The 26708-nt window shown below is 34.0% G+C and overlaps 1 protein-coding gene across 1 annotated transcript in view; it reads left to right on the top strand.

The window, feature by feature from the left end:
- The window catches only part of LOC118190740 (Kv channel-interacting protein 4-like), a 445497-nt gene that overhangs the window by 329752 nt on the left and 89037 nt on the right, over positions 1-26708 (top strand). The window contains exon 3 of the mRNA XM_085807168.1: positions 23072-23141. Coding sequence (XP_085663294.1) covers positions 23072-23141 — 70 coding nt within the window. The remainder of the gene's footprint in view (positions 1-23071; positions 23142-26708) is intronic.

The raw sequence follows: 26708 nt of genomic DNA, 5'->3' as shown, positions 1-26708 counted from the left end.
GTAAAATCATGAAATGTTGATGTCAAAAATAAGCCTTAACTTAAAGTAGACGAAGCAATGATTATAATTTTGAAACTGCGTATTGTTCTGTATTTAGAGAAAATTAGTCTGTGACTCCTAATCCTGTCATTCTAGAAGGTAACTTTGATCTATTTTAATAAGCAAATTAGAGTATAAAGTTCAAATCTTCGAAGTAATATCGAACTGCTCTCACATCATATGGTTACTCCTTCAAATACCAAGATGCGCCCAAGGCGATTAGTCGAGAAGCACTCAAGGAATATGCACTCATATGCGCAAAATATACTAATAAGAAAAGCGAGAGTGCAATTCAAATATAATAGAATTGACCGCAGAATGAACTGGTCTGTGTGGGATTTCAACCTAACAACAACGAGGGCATTCTTCATTGTAAAGATGCAACTGTACGTGAAATCTGTGCTACTTGTAGATACTCATTCATTTGTTTTACTGTTACACCGTGCGCCCACAGCTATCCATTTACTTGTTAACTGAACTAAATTTTTATAAAGAAACATGCAATTAATACTAGTTACGTTGTGGAACTTGCAAATGATATTTCTTTAAGCACTTAATATTTAAGCAGTTATAAACCTGTTTAATTTGGTCAACAACATAGGGTACCTGTTAAGATGATACTGATACTTTCAATTTAGCTGATTGGTAATTATCTTCTCTGGAGAAGGGGTTTAATGAATGTTTGGAATCTTTTTCAGAATTTTTTGCTTTTTGTTTTGTTTTGTTTTGGCACCACTGTCTTTTTTTTGGGGGGGGGGAAGAGATAGATAGTTATCACTGATAATGTTTTTAATTCAGGTTTGACTTTGAAACACATTTTTAATAAGAAGACATTTTATCACCAACGAGCGTTTATATTGACTAAATTTTAGTTTATGTTTGACATTTTTTATGGAAGCAGTTAACTTGTTTTCTTTGATAATAATACATAAAATAACATTTTTTAAATGTATTCAGCTATTGAGTATCTTCACAAAGAATCTTCCATAGAATTAATTATTTTATAAACTGTAGCGTATTTTAGTTTCTAGTCACTACTAGCATAGAATGCAAATAAAATAAAAAATAATATAAAAAATAATATTAAATGATTCAACAGTTAAATAAAACGTTGCTAATGAATAAAAATAAAATATAAATAATGAATGAAAGTAAACATTAAAATATTTTACTTAATATCAATACTATCAAGTTTAATATCAATACTTAATATTACGTTCTTAAGGAATAAATAATTATTACTATAGTTTTTAAGATAATTGTAATATTTATTTCAACTATCGCAATAAATAGTTTTGCAGGTAGAATAAAAGCAAAATCAGACACGAGATTATCTAGATAAGATATTCAAAATATAAATCTGAGTATATTTTTCAATGAAATACATATGTCATTAAGATTTATCTTATGCAAGAGAATGAAAATATTGGCACTTCCATAACGTAACTGACATTTTTAATAAGCTCCGAAGATACGTTTTCAGCCTCTGTACAACAATTACATTGCCTTCATTATGGAAAGCGCTTATTTTCGTGTATATAATCGTCCAAATATGGATACAAGCTTCCTGATAAATCCGTACATTATGACGCAACACTTCACTTGATATTCCCTTTCTAATTGAGTGTCTCTTCCATTTATTGGAAAGATCACATTGTAGTTCACTTACTTCTAGTTTGTTTAGTTGGTTAGAGTTTTGCTGTTTTGAAATTTTGTACTTCATCTGATCATCAACAAAGTATGAAAACATACATTTGCTCTGAAATCTATAATGTATAACGTCAAGGATAATAATAATAGTAAATTCTGCTAATCTTTCTACAAGCCGTGGAAAGTGATCTTAAAAGGGACCAGTTTGCAAGCTATGGTTTATCCAATTAGTGTTTTTTTACGGCATTATTAAACGTATATAAAGAAGAAGCCATGGTGTGTGTGATTATGACAAAGCCTCGAGGGCATTCTGCCTAACGGGAGGAATGCCTTCGTGGAGGACTTTCTAAGGGAAACTGGCTCGTATACACGTAACACATGGGGAAAACCACGAAAACGCCCATGCAGCCAGCCCGTTCGCGGGGTTCGAACCTCAAACCGAACTATCAGTGTTCAGCGACTTTACCGCTCGGCCGCTGGTGGACCCGTATATAAAGAAGAAGAATATCTATTGTAATGAAAAATCTCATATTACTTAACTGTGATTTATGAATCACATAAATCAGAAGAATAATAGATTGCATTAATTATAGATACTGTTAAAAATATGACATAGATATAAAATGCAGAAAAGTAAATTTATTGCTTTTAAACAGATATGTTAATTAAGTAATGCATGTTTTAATTTGAAAGGTAAATTGAGAAATTTGTAGTCGAAATTGTGGCAGCATCAGCAAGTTACCGGGTCACATGGAAAATAAATGAAAGACCCTTTAACACTCATAAGAATCGCTTCCTGGAGTGGCAGAACATGAAAGATCCTTTTACACTCATAAGAATCGCCTCCTGGAGTGGCAGAACTTGTCAGTCTGGTTTAATGATAAATTTCTTGCCGTCTGAACTGAAAACGTTTTGAAAGTCAAATCCCACAATTGTAGATCTAGAAATTTGAACGAACAATTATACTGCAAAGGGGGGAGAGAAAGAAGAAAGCGGTGTAAATTTCATTATGCACACATTCCAATGCACACTTTTCTTTCAAGTGACAAATCAAGTTCTCTATCTAATCAACATAGTTCTGACTTGTGATAAGAGTAGATCATGAACCATAATGTGTTCAGACTTTCAAAATACAAAGCTTTATAATAACGGGTAAATTATAGTTAAAAATTTATGCTATACAATTTAAAAACAAACGATAATTGCATGCCCTTCTGTGATAGTTGACTTATTTTATGCTATAAATTTAGTGAAATACATATTTATAAATGATAAATGTTTACTGATTTTTGAATTATCCTATATTTACTTTCAGAAGCATTCAGTGTGAACATGGTAATCATTTAAGTTTTTTACATTTCTGAAAATAAGATATAAATTTTGTTTTCGCTTTTGCGCGCTTTTATTTAATCATTGTTAAAAATAAATGGAAGTTTTATTAAAGCTGAAATATTTTTTAAAACGTAATATTTATGGTTACTTTCCATTCCAGTCGTAATTGAAAGACAAGCTGTGAAATTAATGACAGTATACAAGCAGACAGAGTTTATGAGCGTATGTTGCAGTTTTCTAACTACTTTTGTAGGGTGTTAGATGGTATGATTAAACACTTGAGCCTTAAACAACGATGGGATGATTAAATATTTTTGAGCGTGTTTAGTAATCACATCACGCACACTACAACGACGTAAAATGAAGAAGCTGAAAGTAAGTGAAAGTTTCTGGTGGAGTATAAGTATTGATTCAAAGCAATAGGAAAGATGATATTATATATAAGTGCCTGCATTTAATGAAACGAAATCACACAAAAGGGATTTGCATAATATGGATTTAGTCTTGTTGAATTTACCCCGATAAACTGCATTTTCAGATTGTTTCCATAAGAGCTGAAATTTGATACTTAAGCGTAAGAAAATTTTAACGCAAACTTTAGGATGGCCGTTATAATAAAATGCTGAAGATTTAAGTGGCACTAATATTTTCAGCTTGAAATTCTTTGGAAGATTTTTTCTTTGGATCTGTGGAGATGAAACTGGCTATTTGTTGCGCTGGACGATACAGTGGTCAGCGGAGGCTGACTACTAACGAAAGATATGGAAAGTCTGTATAAGGAGTACCTGTAGTTGTGTTGTCTTCTACCTCCACTTCACGAGTTTAATACCGGTCGCTTTTTGCAGTGCGCCCTGGGCAACGTTCTGGACCACTAAGAAAATCATGAGTAAGTACCCGGAGGTTTTTATCCGACCCGAAAAAAACAGGTTTATACGGCGAAGCGCACGTAAGTTGTTTACCTGTGTTCATCCCAGGTTTCATCTAGACTAGCAGTCGGCAACCTTGTGGCTGCGGTGTGCCAAACAAGTTTACCAGTGCGATTCAAGATGCCACACAGTACAATTCAATTCCCGCCGCAGTGCAGTCAGAGTTATAGAATAGAGGTCAAGAATACAGATTTATAGTTTTATTATATATTAATTATGCACCATTTAAAAATATTTATTGACATATAAATAAATATCATTATTATTTAAGTAAATATAATTACATAAGTAAACATTGAAGTAATATAAAGATTTGAGTAAATAAATATAATTATTATATAATTATAATATAAGTATTCCTTCAATACAGTTATATGAAAAATTAAAATTTTAATACGAACCGTGTCGTTGGTCCGTTCTACTTAATATCGCAATATCGGAGATATAATTTGTGACTTTAAATTTGACAATAGTTCTGAATGTTCAGTTGCTAAACAGCTTCTTTGTGGACTCAAAATACTTTCATATGAGAAGAGATTTGTTCACAGAGATATGTAGATTTGCCTTTGGCAGCTGCACAATGAGCAGTTACGAAACTACATATTGGTAGCTTTAGGTTTAGTTCCAATTGTTTGACAAAAACATGTAACTTGTTTCTTATACCAAGTACTAGCTCTTTTTATATCTTTCCAATGTTCATCGGAATTCTTATTTGAACTAATGTTTAGTTTGAAAATGTCTTTGTACACTTGACGTGCGACATACGCTTTCACGACATAACACACATACACGACCCTTTTTTGTACGAATCCATATTCATTTGTCTAAGCATCTTGAAAACCGCGAACATCAAGTTTTCCATTTTTAGAGGCCATTTGATTTAATATGTAGGTATGAATGGTCACAATAATTAAACAAATAAAATACAATTTTTCGCAATAAAACTAAGAACATGTCATAAAGATAAAGTAGCCTATAGCGTACGACGTGCATCAAACTAAATTCTGCTTTAGACTGAAATCATGCTCTAGTATACTCGTGAATCGGAGAGACGAACTGAACAAAAGGAGAGAAAATGAGTGGGACGAGACCGCGCACAGAACATAGACAAGGCGATCTGTCTTTAACTGATAACTTTGCAGAATGGTGTATAGGGCCACTGAGAATTGTACCGTGTGCCAAATGCAGCACGCGGGCCATAGGTTACCGACGCATGATCTATAGTATCCCAAGGGATAGAATCCTCAGACATCATATATCGTTTCACCGTTTTCCGCTGACTGAAAGTATCGGATTGTAAAACTGCATTCCCAGTGAAATATTGAACGGAACTAAAGTATTTAAATATTAAATTCTGGATAAGTAAATGCAATTTTTCACCCTGTCTTTAAATCTTCCAGTGAAGTAACTTTTATAACTATCCTGTACGTTTCGCCTCATACAATTCATATACCTAAGCCAACATGGCTAGCAAAGTCTAAAGCTGATTCAAGTAAATGTAGTAGCTTGAAAATAATATTAAGACTGTTGTGCCAAAAACTGGCTTCTTAAATTCAGAAACTATGTTAATATATGAATTACTGATTTGCGTCTTGGTGGAAGTGCACGAAATTAGAACTGATAATACAGGCATAATTATAAGATAATTGGCATAAACATGAAACCCTACAATACTACTACTACTTCACCTAGTCCTTCTAACGTGACTTTTGTTTTGAGTGCTTTTATTCTTTGATAACGCTATACAGTCAAACTCCTCCGTGTTTAATTCGAGCCAAACGAGTTGAAACACTGAATATATAAACAATTTGAAAATTTCATTCTTGTATGTTAAAAGAAGAAAAAAGCAATTTCTTATATCACTGTAGCTGTTTACTAAAATATCTATTATTAGTAAATTAATACATGGCTAGAAAAGTAAAGTATTATTATTCTATTAAATTTGAACTTTGCGTTTATTTACATATCTCCTTTGGTATACGTGTTATAATATAATTATGGTAATTATAGTAATACTTTACTGCATTTCAATTCTTTAAAAATTAACTGGCTAAAATATAATTAAACGTCGTTTCACATTTGTGAACTGGAGTGTAATAGCAATCAAGGAAAAATCTTTGCCTTTAGTTTGCTTATGTATACGACATCATATGTAAAAATTAAACAGAAAATTCAGTCATCACTAATGCGATTGTGCATGGTTGTGTAAACTATGTCTGCGAGTTATCCCGCACAAAAATATTGAGTTCTAGCTCAATAGAATATAAAATTATCAAGGCTTAAAAATCTACAAGAACGAAAAACTCTTCGCTTACCAAGTTTGATTTAGGTTGCAAGTCAAAAAAAGCATAAACAGGAAAAAAAGCGACTAGACAGTAAAAATATAAAGAAAAATGGCATTAAATCTATGATAAATAATAAAGACGTCTCTATGCATTGAATGCAATTAATGGAAAATGCATAAGTGACAAAGAAAGCGAAAGTTCATCAAAAGTATAAAGGAGAGCTAATTTATATTTATTGCCTATGGGATATTCACATGCTCTCTATGGGACATACAGTGTCTCACAAAAGTGATGGGACACTTGTGCTTTACAAAAGGAAACTGTAATAAAATAAATTAAAAAACATGTAAAAATTTTTTGTGGGTGTGTTTCATACTTAAATTTAGTAACAATTATTACATAACATAAATTTTCTCAAAATATTAAAATATTAATTTAATAAAAATACAATTGTTTAAAAGGGAGCAAAAAATGACTCACATAAGTGATGGGACACCATTAGATACTACTATGTACTACAATAAAAATATTTTTTGGGTGTTTTATTTTTACTCAAAAGCAATCGGCAATAATTTATAAAATCGTCTGCAGTATTTCTCTCCAGTTTGTTTTGGAATTTTTGTGTTTTTTAGCTCTATGCAGCCATGAATGCTAAACGAAAAGAAACTTTGCCTGAAATTCGAAAATTAGTTATTAATTTGAATATTAAACGTGGAAAATCTATTAGAGAAATTCCTGAAAGAGTTAACTTTAGTAATTCAACAGTTTACAATATCATTAAATGATATAAAAATAATCATATGATTCAGGATAAAAGAAGACCTGGCCAACCATCAGAGCTATCTAATGGAATAAAGCGAATTATCGTTCGAAATATTTAAAAAAAATCCAAGAATGAGTGCTCCTAAAGTTGCTGCTGATTAACAAGCATTATATGGAGTAATTGTTAAACCTTAGACTATTAGAAGAATAATTCGATTTGCTGGATATCAAGGTAGAGCAGCCAGGAAAAAATTCTTCGTAAGTGAAAAGAATAGAAAACTCAGACTGGCTTTCTCAAAATCCAACATACATAAGAATTCTGATTACTGGAATGAAGTTATATTTGCTGATGAGAGTAAATTTAATATATTTGGTTCTGACGGTAGAATCTTGGTGTGGAGAAAACCCAGGGAAGACTTTCGAAAACAGAACATGGTGCCAACAGTAAAACATTGTTGAGGAGGAGTTATTGTATGGGGGTGTATGTCGTTCGCTGGAGTTGGTACTCTTGTTTTTATTGACAGTATAATGGATCAGTACAAGTATATTGACATTTTAAATCAAAATTTGAAATCTTCAGCGCGAAAATTGAACCTTCATAACGATTTTAAATTCTACCAGGACAATGACCCCACACGCACTGCTTTGAACATTAGACTCTGGCTGCTGTATGACTGTCCTGAAATAATAAAAGCACCACCACTATCTTCAGCTTAAATTCCATACAGAATATTTGGCAAGAATTGGAATCAAGAATTCGCAAACACACCATTTCTTCAAAACAACAATTAAAATCGGTGCTTCAAGAAGAATGGTGTAAAATCACTCCAGGAATCACAAAAAAAAAAAAAAATTAGTCGAATCCATCCCAAGAAGATTAAATCATGTTTATAAAGTAAAAGGGAATCCAACAAAATATTAAAACATTTTAAAAAGTAAAATTTGTGGATAAATATTTGATGGAAAAGTAAGTGTCCTATCACTTATGTGAGCCATTTTTTGCTCCGTTCAAAACAATTGTATTTTTATTAAATTAATATTTTAATATTTTGAGAAAATGTATGTTATGTAATAATTGTTACTAAATTTAAGTATGAAATACACTCACAAAAATTTTTTACATGTTTTTTTAATTTATTTTACTACAGTTTCTTTTTGTAAAGCACAAGTGTCCCATCACTTTTGTGAGACACTGTACTTAATATGTATGGGCTGGTATTAATAAAAAAATATGAAAGAAAGGGGTCAGTCACTAAAAGTATAAAGAAAAGCCAAATTGTATCTATGGCCTGATGAATAAGATATTCGAATGTACTAGGCAAGGTTAACGAGAACACTACACTGCTGGCCACCCAAATGGCAACACAAAGAAAGACAAGAGATATCACAAAATTTACTTAGCAGATAACATGTTGACCAAGTATCAAATAATTAAATTTATAGACTTCTGCGAAGTGTGGTTCCTTTCAGAATCAGTAGCGAGAGTAGCCGCCATTGTTGGAGATCACCGCTGCCACACGCCTCGGCATTGATTCAAAGAGACTTTGGATGTGTTCTTGGGGTACAGCAGACCAAGCAGCTTTCACACGTTGCCAAAGTTGATCTGGTGTGGCAGCTTGGAATGTAATCTGGGTCAATCGTTCAGTAACCATGAATCACATGTTTTCTATCGCCGAAAGATCCGAAGAGCTAGCCGGCCAGGGAAGCAATTCAATCTGGCGATTGACGAAGAAACCTTGGACAATGCGTACCACATGTGGACGCGCATTATCCTGTGTGAAATATGGCTGTGGACAACCGGCTCCAACACCTCGGAGATGTAGCGCTGGCTGTTTAAAGTACCGGCAATAAGTATTAGAGGAGTGCGAGAGTGATATCTAATACCGCCCCATACTATAATACCCGATGCATAACGCAGCTGTTCAGCATCCTCTCTCCACGGTGTCTCCAGACTCGAATCCGACCATCGTGGTGTTGCAGACAGAAGCGTGACTCGTCAGTGAAGACAATTTTATTCCATTTTGCCGTCCATATCCTTCTTTCATCGCATCATTGGCGGCGAAGACGTCTGTGGTACTGCGTCAAGGGTACACGAAGCAATGGACGTCTTGCGGGAAGACCACTCTGCTGTAAACGGCGTAGAATGGTACGCGCAGACACTGGTTGATGCGTTACAGACGGAATGTGCTGTACTATGGTTCGTGATGTGACAGAGCGATGCGTCACTGCGTTGCGCACAATTTTCTTGTCATCACGTGCACTGAGTGCACTGAGGTGGATGCGATCGAACACGTCGGTCCGTCATACCCTCCTGCATCCAACGGTCACATACCCAGCTGTTTGCTTTCGTCCAACACGACTACCGATTTCTCTGAAAGATAATCCATACTCTCGGTAGGCCACTATCCTTCCTCTGTCGAACTCGGATGCTTGATCAAACGATGATCGATGTTTACTACGAGGCATATTTGATCGTTTTTTTTTAAACACCCCAAGAAAAACACAATTGCCGAACTTGAAATCATCGAAAACTCCAAGCCTTAAATAGCGCTTTGAAGTGGCGCCACAAGCGCGCGTGATGTGCGTCTGCGCTGAAATTCTAATCATTTGCATATCTCACCTCCGCTAATGCATGTTGTAAATTTCATGTTATTTACATGCTTCCTTCAGAGTGTTGAATTTACGGTGGCCAGCAGTGTGTAAACGACAAAAGTGACAATTTATTAAACGTATAATAGAAAGCTGCATTATACAGAGGCTGTTCGCACATTTTTTATACGATTTTGGTAAGCGGTAATAAAAAAATCGTTTGCTGCAAAAAAAGTAATTGCAATTGTACTATGTTTTTAAAAGTCAAAATTATCGTCTGTGGCTTGAAAGTTTTGTTTTTATTCAAAATGGCGAATTTAAAAAAGCAGTGGTTCGAAGGCTACGTTTACGCTCTTTCCGAAGAGAAATATGCATACTCCATTATCCAAAAACGATGTGAGAGTCATGGTTTTGTGATATCTAAAGCGTCGATAGGTAATATCATCAACAAGAAAGGAAAAAAAAACGTCAAATTGGAGCCTCAAGTGGGACAAAAATTCCAAACAAGTATTCAACAAAAAAACGGACATCTTCGACTATTGCAAATTTACGATGTTTAATGTTAAAAGAAAATCCCCCTAGTCAAAGGACAGTTGCAAAACTCGGTGTCCACTGCAAAAAAAAATGATAAGCGTTGATTTAAATCTTAAGAAAGCGAAAAAATGCAATGTGCATCGTCTTCTTCCAAAGCATATCGCTCAACGCAGGACACGCTGCAGAATTCTATATGAGAAACACTTATCCAAAGAAAAATGGAAAACAATTGTCACAATAGATGAAGCATGGGTGTATTTAAACGATTGTAACAAAAAAGAGCCATTTATTATCATAAAAGGGGAGAAAAAAATTTAAGTACATGGTTCAAAGAATCGAAAGAAAGTTTTTCTAAGGGACTCATGATTGTTGCTGGTTTTTCTTATAATGGCAAGTTAAAATAAAGAGAGTGCAAAAAAATGTCAAGATTAACTCCAAATACTATCAGGAACATATTTTATCGCCAATTATTCTGCATGAAATACCATCGCTTTACCCACAGTGCCATCAATCTGTTAGACTCCATCAGGACAAAGCTAGCAGTCACACATGAAAATCCACTGTAAATTTCCTGAAAGGAATGGAACAAAAAACTGGTATCAAGGCCATAACTGATATCCTTACTAAATCTCCCGATGTGTCACCTATTGATTTTTGTGCTTTCGGACTTTTAAAAACTGCATTATCCAAACGTTGTCCCAAAACCCTAACAGGACTCTGGAAAGCTGTTCGGGGGAATGGGATAGAATAAATCTTTTGCCACTTCAAAAGGCATTATTATCCTGGAAATAAAAAGATAATTCAGAATAAGGGATGTCAAATAGAACATTTAAAACACAAGAAATTTATGTAATTTGTTTTGTGTATGCAATATACATCGTCTAAAAAATGTGTGAACAGCCTCTGTATCTGTAGTCCGATGTATGTTAAGCACTCTCATAGGCTGTCTCCGTCTCAGCCACCGTCATTCCCATTTGTATTAATGCTCCATTTTCCCTGTCTCTATACCCATTTCCATCCCCTCATCAACAGAATACCATGAAACCAATGAACGTTGTCCTGAAAGTTTTCTATAAAACATATTATGAAAATATAACACAATGCTGATATGTGCTCGTTCTTATTTGCCTGAATGGAGGAAGAGAGAGAGGAAGAACATTAACAACATAATAAGATGAAATAGAAGCAGCTAAGGCTGATAGTTTAATTATTTTAACTGAACATGTTAAATGACTACGGATTATAAGGGCATGACAGTCTCGGTCCTCGTCATTTTCTCCTTATTCCCAAAAGGAAACTAGATGCAAGAATTTTCTTTGCATGCCATTTGATTTATGGTAAAGAACAAAATCTCGAATATTATTGTTATGTTTCACTATGTAATCCTCAATCACTATGTATGTGTCTTATGATAAAGACATTGCTATAAACTATACAATATCGTAGATCAAAACCCATTGCTATCACGGTAATGGGCGGCTATTTAGACTAGATTAATTCTAATGCGTAGTACAGTTATTTAACCTACAGTAATCCTAATGGCGCAGTATACGCTATTAAACCTAGAATAATCCTGAATGCACAAACAGCGATCTTGGTTTCTCATTGCCAGGGAGTTCAAATCCATTGTGCAAGCAAGATTTGTCTAATTCAGAGAAAATTAAGAGCAGAAATCGTGTCATTTCCTTTGACTTATTTCTTAATAGGAGACGAGTCTGTATATGAATGACAAATAAATTCTCATCATAATGCAAGCCTAAGAATTGGCAATGTTTAACGTAATCTACAGACGCGCTTTTCAGCATTTAACCTTGAGATATTTACTAAGCAAATTCTGATATGTTACGAAGTTAATAATTTAACTTTCTACTGATATTTTCATGATTACGGAAATTGTATTTCCATTTGAGATTGAAGCCGAAAACTTACTTGCACTTACTAAATTTTTGCAATGCGAGTGCTGGAATTGTTCAAATCGTTCATATAAGCATTCCTAACAACCATTCAATGTTTGGAATTACTTTCCTTATCGGTTACCATAATCACTCGTTCTTCAATAAGTAACAGTATATCATATTGTTACTTGGACAATAAGCTCGTATTCTTCAATGAGTAGTTGCACATTTATTAAGCTTTTTAACGCTGAGCAGCTACTTTCTATGTGCAGTCCAATTACCACAAAGCCCACGCTGGTCTAAATAAGTTTAAACTGTGAAAAACTGTAAGATATTCTTCCTCTGCTTTCTTCATCCGAAGGCATGCGGTTCGAGTCCTGGACAAGGCATTGCTCAAATTTCACATCTGCTTCAAAATAGCCTAATGTCTCTAGTGACGTCCGAACTAAAAAGGTGGTGGATGATGATTCTTCACCCCAGGGTTTTGCGATTGGGTCCCCTAACCCCAGTCACCCTTTAAAAGGAGGAGTATATAAGGTATTGCCTCCCTCATTTCTACATGCCTTCGTAGTGTAACAGTACCACACAAGCCGCATATTTCAGAGGACCAGGGTTCGAGTCCCGGTGAGGACATTGCTCATTTTTCATATTTCCTGATTTAAATAACCTGATGACTCTACAAAATAATTTGAAAACTGATTTCCCTGTATTTCTGCCGCCTTCTTAACGAGCCTTCGTAGTGTAGTGGTCTGCACGCTCAGCACTTAATTGAGAGGTCCGTGTTTCGATTCCCGGCGAAGGTATTGCATATTTTTCATCTTGCTTGCTTAAAAAAATACCTAATGTCTCTACAGGGGCGCCTGAACTAAAAACGGGTGTTGGGTGATGATTCTTCTCACCCAGAATTTGGCGATTGGGTCCCCTAAAAAACTCCAGTTGCCCTTTAACCCTCTGACTGCTCAATTTGTGGAACGAAATCGCTTCCAAAATTGCGTATTTTTTCTTTTTTGTATATTTTAAATCTATATTAATTGTAGAATTAAAAAGTGCACTTACCCTCCTAGAAAGTATTTTTTATGTAGATTTTTATCATGAGAAACTGAGTTGCCAGAAAACACAATTTCAGATGTTATCACAAAAAAAAATCTTTTTTTTTTTTTTTAAATAAATTTCATTCGAATTACAGTTAATTTCTATTTATTGTATAATATAAAAAAGTAAAATGTACAAAATTTTAAAAAATATAAAGCGCTGAGGGAAAAATAGCTTAGAAATGCAGTTTAGTATGATAGAGTTCAAAACAAGGTTCAAGCCAAAGTCCAACTTCACAGTCTTTGCACCAGATTCAATAAATCTAATTAATAATCAATCTAATTATTAATCTAATCAATAAATCTAATTAACAATTCAATAATTTAATTAAATAAATAAGAAATTTCTGTAAAAACAATGCGGCTCTACTAACGATATCTGTTGGCCAAAACATAAACTAAACGCCTAATACTGTATATAATTTATTTCAGTGGTTAAACTGGGAAAAAACGGGATGCGCTCCTCAATAAAGGAAGATAAACATATGCCCGCGGAGATCGTGGGATGAGCAAATTTTGCTACATTTGAGTTGCCTATGGAAATCGCGGGATGATCAGCCAAAGCGTGTAATTGAGAGGTCTGCGGTTCGATTCCCGTTGAATGCGTTGCTAATTTTCCATCTCTCCGGTCTCCAAAAACACCTAATGTCTCTACAAACTTCCTGCAAATATTGTAGCAAATTATCTGTTTAATCGCAAATTCACATAATTATGTAGAGTAGGCTGCACTTCTGTTAACTAAACAAAGAACAAATGTCTGAAAATAACAAATCCTTATCAAAAATTTCATTATGTTGCTTTCGGTTGAAAACAAGACAGAGCTCAAATACTGAACATGTCCGCTTTTTCTAAGTTTAATAATATTTTAATTGCTAACAGATATGTAACGAAGTTTGTTAACATACGCGTAATAAAGACACAGATCCAGGTAAACAGGTACATTTGAAGAAAGAGTATTTAAGTTCACAAAAAAAGCCCTTAAGTTCATAAAATTTCAGTATTACAGATTTTCTTGTTTTGCGTGAAGATGTGTATGAATTTGCATCTTGTAAGAGTATTGACTTAATGTTATAAGGCACGGGTTCTCAACCAGTAGTACGCGTACCACTGGTGGTATGCAAGAGAAAAAAAGGTGGTGCGCAAATAAGCAAAATATTTTAACTATTAAATTCAAAAATGAAAACCCTAACATCCTGATTGAGTTTTTTCTCTAACATTCGCAAATTTATGCGATCTGATCTTTGTTCAAGAGTGGTGGTAGTAGTACGACTTTGTAGTAGTGGTACTAAAGGTTTTCAATTTTTGTTTAGATGGTACGCGTTGGTCAAAAGGTTGAGAACCGATGTTATAAGGTATATACTTCCTCCTTTCTTTCCTTCCCTTGTGGTGTAACGGTAGCATACTCGGCACGTATTCGAGAGGTCCGAGTCCTGGCGAGGGTATTGCTTATTTTTCATCTCTCCTGCTTCAAAAAGTCCTAATGTCTCTCACAGTGGCGCCCAAACTGAAAGGTGGTGGATGATGATTCCTCACCACCAGGATTTGGCGACTAGGTATCTTAATCCCCAGTCGCTATTTAAAACGGGGAGCATATAAGGTATTTTCTCCCTCCTGTCTACATGCCTTCTTGGTATGATGGTAGCACACTTGGCTCGTATTCGAGAGGCTTAGGCTCGAGTTCTGGCGAAGACATGGCTCATTTTTTATTTTTCCTGCTTAAATGTCCTAATGTCTCTACAATGTATGGGTACAAACCCCACAAGAAGCATTTTTCGAAATTAAAATAGGGGTTCATGGCACTTAAAGATATGCGCTATATTTTGATTTAGGTTTTACCATAGACTGATAGTCTGAAATACATGAAAGAGAAATAAACCATACTTCTCTGTTTCATTTATTAAGTAACTGCTTGAAATGCTCTAGCTTTGAAAAATGATAACTATTATTATTAAACCATATCATAAAAGCTGCAAACATTAAGGCAAAAACATGTCATTTTCTCATTTGTTATTGCGTCTGTTGTGCTGAAGAAAGCACTAGCAAACTAGAAAAGAAAGTTTTTAACTATTTTTATTTGTATGTAATCTAAGACTTGCATCATACCATAATGTTTAAGCAACGTGAATTTTATTCGCAGAATAATATTTAAAAATTTACGTTAGAATATTTGCTGAGAATTGTGAAATTTCAAATTGAGTTACATGCTTTCAAACAAATTCAATGTAATTTTAGTTTCCAGTAGTTCAAAGGAAAATTTCTCCTTCGATGTTCAAAGTAAAATTCTGACTTTCGACGCATCAAAGGGAAATTCTTAATGCAGATGATTCTAAATAAATAAAAATTCGTCTTTACATTTTTCTCAGTCTCGCCAAATCTTTGCAAATAATTTCGAAATGTAGATAGTAGTGAAAATGAAACAAATGATAATATAAATTTAGCTCAATCATCAGATTAGGTTATTGGATTTGAGAAAAAGTTAAGTATTTGAAACTGTCAAGGAAATGTTATTTTACGCTATGTGTGTATGATATTTCTTCTAAATTTATTCTATAAATGTAGGAAAATGTGTATCTAATTACTCCAAAAAGTGGTAAAATGCAATATTTGGAGTTAATTATACGTACAAAAGGAAAGAACATTCGATTTTTCTTTTCAAATGTAATGACATTTTTATTTAATTTTAAGAGAGCAGCAAACAAGCGTTAGACTTTGTATAATGTATGATTATTTATTTCGACTGAGGAAAGACAAATTACGCAGGACCTACTGAGCACACCTTTCGTATACTGTTCAGTAATAAATAAACTATATTAAAATAATAATAAATAAGTTCAGTAATAAATAATCTATATTATATTCTTTGGAAATGATGTTTTATCTATCAAGTACTATTTAGTGATGATGATGTGGCTAAGCTGAAGTTTACAGTTTTGTCAGTTATCATACAAGAAGAAGAAATGTCAGAGAAAACGAAAACTACTTAATATATGTTTTTGTTCAGAACCTTGCTTCGGAGCATTTGCCAAAAATTCCGAAAATCATTTGCCTAAAAAAAGTAAAATTGTGTCCTTCGATTTTTTAAAGTGCAATTTTTAATGTAGATGAGAATTAAATAAATAAAATTTTAAAATAGCTTTTTATATCTCCATAATTTCAATGAAAACTGACTTTTGCTGCTTAAATTTTCTGGGCGATTTATTTTACGTATGAACTTTCTTCCAAATAAGATGTTATACTGTTTCATACTTCTTCATGAATACACCGTCATTATGGCGAGAAACTGTATAGGAAACAAATCATGAATGCTGGTACGTCTTTTGTCTAAAACAAGAACGGGAAACATAGATCAGTATTTCCATAGATTAAAAACAAGTGAATATCCAATCACTTCTAACAGGAACTTACAAAGGAAGCTATGACAACAAAAGCGAGGATTTTTTCTAACTTCAATGCGTTAGATGAGACTGAATTGAACGTCAAGCAAATAATTGGACGGCACAAAATCGATAGACGATTAAGTTCACTGTTCCTATAGGTGGTCATTCATAATTTTAAAAGATAATTATATGAATCGACTTTTTTATTATATGATCCATTTTATTGATTGCCAAGTCGCCAAAAATTTTCCATTCAGTGAATATCTAAGAATCTAATTTGCACATATGAAGGCAGAATTAACGTAATGTGAACTCATACATTTTCTTGTAAGTAACGTTACTATAACTTTCTGTTTGCTAAACAAAGGAAGAGCACGAAATTCAATGAAGGTTACCAGTCTCTGAATGCGAATTTTATCGTATAAATGTTATTAGAGGTGAGAAGGAAGAGTATCAAATATTTAAAATCAGCAAAGAGTAAAACATCGTGCATCATGGATTAGTAAGATTCATTTTCATTGCAGGTCACTTATAGGTATGAAAATATAAAGGGGTTTAAGAATCTCAGGTAATATCCTTAGAGTGGTTTAAAATAGGTTTAATAATCAGTGAGACAATTTATTTTGGCATCTGATACCAAAACGATGTCCCTGATAAATAAAACAAAGGTTTCGTGAAAATATTAATTACTCTTAATTTAATGTCATATAGTGGAAGTAGTTACATTTATTTCCAATACGTGAGAATGTGATATGCATGGAAGTTCTTTAATATTTGACTACTATTTCCTGGAAATCTCTATAATTTAGAAAATAACAGATATTTTAGTTCAGATATTTCATTGGCAGGAACTTTTAAAGTTACAACATTTCTTAGGTATAATATCTTTGAATATGATGGAGCTATAAATAAAGAAAATTTTTGATACTTAATTAATGGTTAATATTAATTTTAAGTTAATATATGCTTTATTTGTTTAGTCATAATACATGTATATAAAAAAACCGTAAATTAAAATTTATACTCTAGCGAAAGAGCAAAATAGAACAAAAAGCGAACAATGCAGCTGACACCACTACAACGTAATATTTATTAATCCCAGTTTGATGTCATATGGTGGAAGTATAGTTACATTTATTTTCAATTTGTAAGAATGTGATATGCGTGGAAAAATACATAAAACTGAGAAAAGTGACATACAAGAATTAAAATCTTTTACAAAATTCTAATAATCAAAGTACAGTACAAGTTATAAAGATGTTAATTTTACATTTCTTATGTAATCGCCATCAAGTGTTGGCGTCCCGAGGATTGTCAAAATGCCAATTTCTGAGCTAACTAATGAATAATTTCGTTAAGTCAAAAATCTTTATTAACTTGGAAACTTTTATATTAAATTGTACTATCTCTGGTATAACATCATTATTGCGAATGTCATCTGGTCGCATAACAATCTGTATATGTTATATTGTTTATATCTGCCCCCCCGAAATGTAATTACTCCTGCTATGTACATCGTTTCATGCCACAATAGTACCTCTATATAAATATGTACATGTTGTATTAATTTTTCAACTGTAACATTGCAATCTCTTCTCATATAGTAGTTGCACCATATAGTAATTTGCAAGTTATTTATTAGCAGTTGACTGTATCGCATGTCTTATACGTATGACTGTACATTCCATTACTGCGCTTTGTTCTATGTATTACACCCGCATTTCTATATTAAACTAGTGTACTATTTTTATCTTATATGTCACATAATATGTGCACGCATTTTTAGTATGCGTATGTATATGTACCTCAGGTAAAGCAACACTTGTAAAGATAGTGTGGATGTACAATAATCTGTAAATATTACATATGTTATATAGCTTATATCCTATTCTTCTAGATGTAATTACTCCTGCTATGTACATCGTACCATGCGTTATTTGTAATACTAGTTACATATGTTAATGCTGTTCTCTAAATAATGGTGGGCATGGTACTGTACTGATTAACCACTATGGACAAAGGGACAGTGCCCACGCCCCCCGTCACTTATCACTTGTTAAATTACACACTAATTGAGCAGTTCCCGACAGACTATGAGTGTGAAAAAGACAGCACTTTTCTAAATGTTTTAATGCTAAAATGCAAATTCATCCAGTATCCAGAAACAAAAGAGAAATAATGGCATACGAAATAAGACGCCTAATTATGCAAAAATAGCAATACGTCATCCATACATCATATGTAGATGTCAAACATATATAAAATGCATACACACTTTACATTTGGAGTTAACAATTATGTGGGTAGCTCTGGAAATGGCAGCGCTATAATATAAATGTTTTAACAATTTTAAAATTTATTCCGTTGCTAAAAATTTAGAGTTTATTTCTTTCAAATCTTATTGCGTGTTTTGTCTTTTCAAGGACAATTACATTATTATTCAGTACTTCAAGAACAACTCTTAACTCAGTTCTCAACTATAACTTTCAACAAAGCTTTTCATTTCTCTTCCTGCTGAGAAAACTTTTTCTCTAGATAATTAAGATTTGCTTCTTAGAGAGTGAACTATTAACTACATGCTTACGTTGGCCTCATTAGAAGACGCTGAAAGACACTGTGTCAAATGAAGGATCCGCTCTATTGTTCTTTAACTCCCATTAATCTGAATAATTCTCATTCAGACATGATAGCACCACCAGGATAGCAATATTGCATCAGGCGCTCTGTAGCTCTTTCTATGTGAGAATTGTTTTTCATCCAGCATTAAAGCTTAAATTAAATCTGTCAAAGCTTTTATCTTTTTAAATTTAGTCTCCTCCGTTAAGCCCAGCATTAGTTTTGCAGCTGATACCGCTAAACTATGATGGGTCACACCGGGTTTAATTTAAATGCCGAGCAATTTTCCCTTTGAATTTTCTTCGCATCTTTTTTCACAAGCTTGTAGGCTTCCGTAGGCTTTGCTTCTTGGTAACTAAAAATTCCAAAAATCTTCTTCCGGTAGGAACCTCTACATACATAAAAGTGTTGTATTTATTCTTTTTACAAAGTTCTTAGACGAGAAGTAGGTTTTAATTTCTATTCTAATAACCAATGAAACACTGACAGTTAATTTAAACTGTTTAAAATGTATCCTCTAAATAGCAATTTTCATGTAAAAAATTAATGAACGTCTTAATAAATTTTAAATTAAAGACGCAGTCTAAAATACATTACTCCAGGTATTAAATTTTTACTAATCATTACTGCGTAATTTGACTAGAATACAGAGATAAGTAAAAGAGATAATGAAATGAAATAAACTTTAGCTTAATGAAAATACTTTGGATTACGAGTTCGTCTTACAAGAAAAAAAAGTTACTTAATCTTCTCGAAATTTATCCATTTTTTAATTATTAAGTTTATTTACTTTTTTTTCAATTTGTACTTAAGACAATCTCGCATTATTCTAATTTCAGTTGTCAGATACATGTTTTTTATGAACTGCAATTAATGCATTATCATAAGCTGAACTGTATGCTTCTAATTTAAAATTAATGCATTATCATAAGCTGAACTTTATGCTTCTAATTTAAAGATCTCTGTAACATATCGATGTTCTTATAAGACAGTTTTTATTTTATTATGACATTTTTGAATACGGATGTATTCATTACGTATTTTGTCTATTCTTTAATGATAACTAATTACTCTGCAACGTGAATGTGGCAATTTAATGAATGTTTCATTCACTTATAAATATGTTATATACAGCAGACTCTTAGGCGTAACGATGTTATCCTATTCTGACAAATTAAACTACATTTTCATATTCTCTCTTCTTGCATTAGCAATAATAATAAGCGTTTTCTATTAAAATACCTCTTCTAAAATTTTATTAAGGAAATACGCAATAGCTTGAATATATTTAAGTAATTTAATTACAGTAGCAGCAGAGAAATTTTTATTGTTGAATTAGATGAGATCCTTGATGAAATGAATTTAATAATCTACATTTTGCTAGTTAACAACTCCCTAACAACAAAATAAATATATTAAAATAACATATTGTAGTTATAAGAGTTGAATTAGTTATGAATCCTTTAAAACAAACTGCTATTCTTTCTCGCAAAATTAATCCCATAATTTTGAAACATCTCTCTTGAATTCAAATAAATTTAGCTGGCTCATTTATTACATGGATTCTACTAGAATTTCTCAACAAACAAGCATATAAATAAGTTTACATTAGTTCATTCTTTCTGACCAATTTCGAGAGTTAAATTAAAATTGTGCAGCACAAAATACTATAATTAGATGTATTTCGCTGAACCACAAGCTTTTTTCAAAATCGTTATAAAATCAAAATATTTAATATGTTTCTAACAGAAAATACAGACTTCTTAAAATTTCAAGAGGACAAGAGAGATTCAAACTTTTAACTTACCAACCGAAATCTGCCCTTGTGCTATAATATTTACACTACCTGACATTGAAAATGCAACACGAAGAACGAGTGGCCCGAAAATTATGCAAATTTCATGGTAGACGCACGTCATCGAGTTATGATAATGATGTGAAATGCTAAGCTCTCCAGGGAATGTTGAAGAAGGTATAAGGGAATGAACCTAAAGAATGTTCAAATTTCGTGTCGTTATTTCCGCTACAGAAATCATCGTAGAAAATGTGTTTTTGTCTCAGACGACGCATTTAATTGCAAAGAATGTCTGGCGATCTTCAACGGAGGCAATTCCAACAGACAGACAATTTTACGAGGGGCATGGCGTTTGGACTGTGAAGGGCAGGTTGCTCCGTAATGCAAATTGCTGACATACACCTAGATGCTTCCACAGTACACCGCCTGTGACGACGAAATGTGGCCACAGAGTTGCCACCGGCTGTGTCGACGAAGTGTGGTCCGAAAGGTCTAGGGATGCTGTTGCAGCCAAAGTGACATCAGCAGGCGAGGAGGCGAGAAGCGGTGGGGTACCCACAAGCCACTTATACCTCCATTCTACTGCATGTTCAAGACATGCTTAGATGTTACCATATCGACCAAAACCATTTGCCGTCGATTGAAGATTACTGGCCTGCAATCTTGGGGACCGTTTGGAAGACTGCCATTGACCCCACATCATAGCCGCCAACGTCTGCAATGGTGTCGGACTCAGGCGATTTGGACGACGAAATGGCACAGGGTCATGTTCTCAAATGGGTGACGCTTCTGTTTCTCCAATGATAGTCGCCTCGTATGAGTGTGGCGTCGATGTGGAGACAGGTCCAATCCGACAGCAATTCTGGAACTCCCCACCGCGCGACAACGCAGCATCATTGCTTAGCGCGCAATTGCATACAATTGCAGGTCACCTTTAGTTCGCATTCAGGGCACAACGATACGTGGATGATGTGCTGAGGCCGGTGACACTCTCCTACACTCAGGGAGTGCCCAATGACTTTCTTCAGCAGGATAACGTGCGAGCCCGCCCTGCTTTCATCAGTTAGCGTAATCTGCAAGATGCATAGATGCTTCCCTGGCCACCATTCTGTCCTGATCTCTCACCAATTGAACACATTTGGAATGCGATTGGGCGTCATTTGCTCACCCCGCCATTGCCGTTTTCAGGAAAGCCATTCCTTCTGACGCTATCCGTAATCTCATTGACTACGGATACCTAGATGTGTTGTTTTGTGTATCGCCGTCCGAGATGGTCCTACAGGTTACTGAGCCGACGCTGTCCTCGCTCTGTATTATACATATCAGTTCGAAATAAAGGTCGCTTATTGTTCGTTGCTGTTTCTTTCTGTTTGTCGAATTTCATCACTTTCTGGCCATTCCTTCTTGGTGTTGCATTTTTAATGTTGGTTAGTGTAGTTTGCGATCAGCTTTGAAGTTGCGAAGAGAAAACAACTTCCATAGAATTGCATTTTTTGCGGAAAAGCCACAGGACTCAGATACATGTATGCGCATGTTGATGAGCTAATATTGTTCTGCCTTTAATCTACATTGAACAATTTCTTACATGTGCCATAATTTGAATAGGATTTTTAAATATACATCATTTATATTAACTTACGTCATTTTAAAACCAATTCATAAAACATATGATTAGTTGACTTGCTTTTACGAAAAACATTCTCCAATTAAGTGACCGACGAATGGCTCGTCTATTTGGAAGGGAACCATGTTAATGTGATGTTTAAAACTAGACCAAAAGCAACCCTATATCGATCCAGATTTTTCATTTAAACATCTAAGCCAATCCAGATTTTCTTTTTGTCGAATTTTGAATAAAATGATAATTAGGTACAAAGCAACCTCAGACTATCCCCGATGTTCATTTCAATTTCCACGCCAATCTAAGCTTGCTTTTTTTTTAGTTTGAACAAACATTTAACTCTAATGTTCTAAATTACTAAAATTCACGTTTCTTATTGCGTAAAATACAATTTCTATATTGTTTACAATTTCCTTAGATTATCGAATTAAGAATGTTTTGTTTCGAGATTTTAAAAAGTGATTTTAAATTAAAAAAGCAATTAATCTGTTTCAGAACCCATTCTATATTTAATGATTTATGGGTGATTTTTTATATTTATTTTGTTTTCTTTTTTCAGGAGTGTCCCACAGGGGTAGTGACAGAAGAAAATTTTAAAGACATTTTTGCCCAATTTTTCCCCCAAGGAGGTATGTAAAATTAAAAGCATCTCGTGATGCTTGATTATCTCAAACGCGTAAATACAGAAGCATTTGAAATTAATTTTCAGTATTGATTTCTTTTATAAATTGTATATGTTTTTGTAATTAGATATCTAATTTTAGTAGAATTATAATTTAAATTGCTTTATTTCCATTTTCAATGCAGCACGAGACTAATTTTAAGAGAAAGCTATGTCAATAAAGTAAAAAGACAGGAGCACGTGAATTTGACATAAGACAAATGGGTATCTCCGTAATTTGTATTGAAATTGAATAAATGTATTTGATGTATGTCAGCCGTAACTGTAATTCCATCCTCTTATTGCTTTCCAGAATTTAGAGCAGCATAAAGTACTGGAAATTTCTCGCACTGGTTGAAAACTATAAAAGGCAGGAGAAAAAGAGTTTTAGTTAGTTACTTAGTTATTGTTGTTGCGAGTTGTAATTTCGCGTGGATTCAGATAAATCGTACTTTTTACTTTATTCACTTTAAATGCACTGTGCATTGCGTTCTGTTTAATGTTTTTAGTAGTTTGAAGTATAACTACTGTACTACTGTCATTACTGCGTGATATTGCAAACACTTGTACGAATATTTCTGCGGAAAATTCCAAAGTTCTGATAAATTTCTTTTGATAAGAATAAATTTTATTAACCTATTATCGGAATTGTGCATTCAATCTATTACGAACCCGTACACAAACAACAATACTTTAATTCTTTCACTTCATCTCCATATTTGTTATATTGAACGCCGGGACATATATAAAAGTTTGAATTGAATTTTAGTGTTCATTTCTTTTACAAACTCTATTAATTTGATCCTTCTTCTCCACATTCTTTTAAAGAATGTCTGCAAATTTAGTATTTTAACAGAATTTTCAGTAATGATTTCTATAATAAACTCTATTAAATTTACTTCTTCCTCTTTATATCTGTATTTTTCAGTTATCAGTGGACACCGTGAACTGCAAAGAGCAAAAACGGATAATTTGATTATTGTAAATTATAAAATGCGAGTATCAAAGCTCAAAAATAAAATTTTAAGGAAAAACTGTTTTCTTCAGAATTATCGTTTCCGGTTTTTGCAATTTCCTGTCAAATATTTCCAGAAGTAAAGCAGCAAAATGAAGGAAAGTTGATTTTCTCCTTTTTTTCAGTAGTCACCTTCAAAACGCTAAGTAATTCAGCGAGTAGCATAGAATTCTCTGTCGTTTCTAGTCTCTGTCGTTTCTAGTCTCCATACTTTTAGTACAAAATAAATAAATAAATGAATTTTGCACAGGTATAAACGCTCAACTGTTTTACTTTACATGAAGAAAACACGGTGTTGAATAAAGTGTTAGCCCACATACACTGGTGGACATTCAAAATACAATAGGAAGGAGAAGAAAGGCTATCAAATTCAAATTTGTTTCAGAGATTACACATAGATCAATGTTAATTTATTCGAAATGCAGCCTCTTTTGAGATGCGATTATCAGTAATGAATGTTACCTCTAGATTTGTCAGTAGCCGGTGCTATACGCCGCGGCATTGAAGGTAATAAGCTTCAGATGTGTTGCTGGACAATGGCAGCCCATACTGGCTTCTCAAGTAGCCAAAGTTCATCTGGCGTGCACGTTAGGGAGCCGTGCCAGGCTAGGCGTTCTCCAATCATTGACCAGATATGTTCGATGGGCTAAAGATCTGGAAATCAGGCAGTCCAGGATAACACTGCAATATGGTGGTCTAGGAAGAAAGTTTGAATATTGCGTGCAAAGGACTGTCGTGCTTTGGCCTGTTTAAATGTGGCCGCCGACAAGCCCTGGTAAGGAAGAAGGAGGACAGGCTGAAAAACCTTACAGATACACCGTCGGCAGTACTTGTACCTATAATGCGTACTAGAGGTATGCAGGAGTGGAATCCAATACCACCCCACACCATAACAACGGATTCAGGACCAGTATGATGATGCATAATACAACAGTCGAGCAACCTCTCCCCATAGTGTCTCCAATCTCTGATCCGACCACCGTGGCACTGCAGCCAGAAACATGATTTGTCCGAAAACACAATGCCATGTCATTCGGATTTCCACCTCCACCGTTCAGGGTAACATTGCAAGCACAAACGCCTGTTGTTTAAAGGAAAGATAAGCAATGGACGCTTAGCCGACAGTCCATTGTACTGTCAACGATGCCGAGCTGTTTGTGCATGCACCGACTGTTGTTTTGCAGCCTGCGTTCATTGTGATACAGTTTCAGGTGCGGCAGTAAGTTCTATATATGCCATGCGAACAATATGCCTATCTTCCCATGCTTTGGTGTGACGAGGTGGTTCTTAATTGATCCTATCTATGAGTTATTCTTTCCTACGTTCACTCCTTCCAGATTATCATGACTGTCGCTTGGCTACGTCCAACACCATGACTGATTTCTCGGAAATATCTGAAATTTCTGTATGCAACGATTCTATCTCGATCTAACTCAAAAACGTACGTACTGGTTTTTCTATGAGGCATACTGAAGTTGCGAACTCACAAAAAAACTCACGACAGATCAATTCAAGTTGTACAAAACGGCGATCTTTCCTCCCTTTATACACGAATTGTAAGGAGCGCTATAGTCGAGCATAATGTGCGCGGGTTCTGAAATCGTAATTATTTGTATATTCCATCACATTATTCTCCCCCTCTCTTGAGAATTGTTTCTTCTTTCTTTAATAGCAATTCAAAATACTACAACAACTGAAAATCAACACTAGAAAAATAGCTCACCCCATAAAATAGTAACGGGACGCGTAATGGCAGACCGCACATTGAGTTGAACAGTGTTAAGCGAATTTCGCTTACTGCGCATGCTTGATGGTGTACCTTTGGCGCGGGGAGAAATATTGGCGACTAAGCAACCCTACGTTAGCTTATTCGTGATCTCCATGGCTGTCGAGTGTGTTCGAGTGATGTTTAAAATTGCAATGTTGTGGAACTTTGCTTATTAGTTATTTTAATGTCCATGCCGATTGCACTTGCTTATTTTTCTAATATATGTTTCATTTTAATTTGTCAATAACAGTGCATTTAATATTTGTTAACATATGTTCGTAATAATTCGTTATTTAAATGTAATTTGTTTACATGTTATAATTCAGTAATTGTAAACTGGAGTATCTCGCTTAGTTTGTTAGCGTATATTCGCGCTTTTATTTTCTCATTTCAAAGAATTTAATAACTAGCATTAAAGAATTGTAAAATTTCTTCAGTGTTATTTGCAAGCACTTGTTATATTCCTCAGTGTTTCTTTATGTATGTACGAATGGAACGTATGGTAAATCCTGAATTGTTTTTATTGCTCAAAAGCATAATGAATAAATTTTCAACTAATATATCCTAAATTACAGTCTTTTTCTGAACGAAAATTTGTACAGTTCCAAAGGAATGTGCAGAATTTCATAAGTATTATATTTTACATTTTGAATGTAAACACTGCTTCACATTACTTCGCAATAATTTCAACTTTCCAGTTGTTGGAGCAATACAGGAAAAAAATCTAATTTTACACGGTAATTACTTTACAT

The sequence above is a fragment of the Stegodyphus dumicola genome, chromosome X1, assembly GCF_044657685.1.
Source record: "Stegodyphus dumicola isolate Sdum_Otavi_A_Nest chromosome X1, ASM4465768v1".
Lineage (NCBI taxonomy): Eukaryota > Metazoa > Arthropoda > Arachnida > Araneae > Eresidae > Stegodyphus > Stegodyphus dumicola.
Note: the sequence above shows the minus strand (reverse complement) of the source record. Positions and strands in the feature narration are given on the sequence as shown.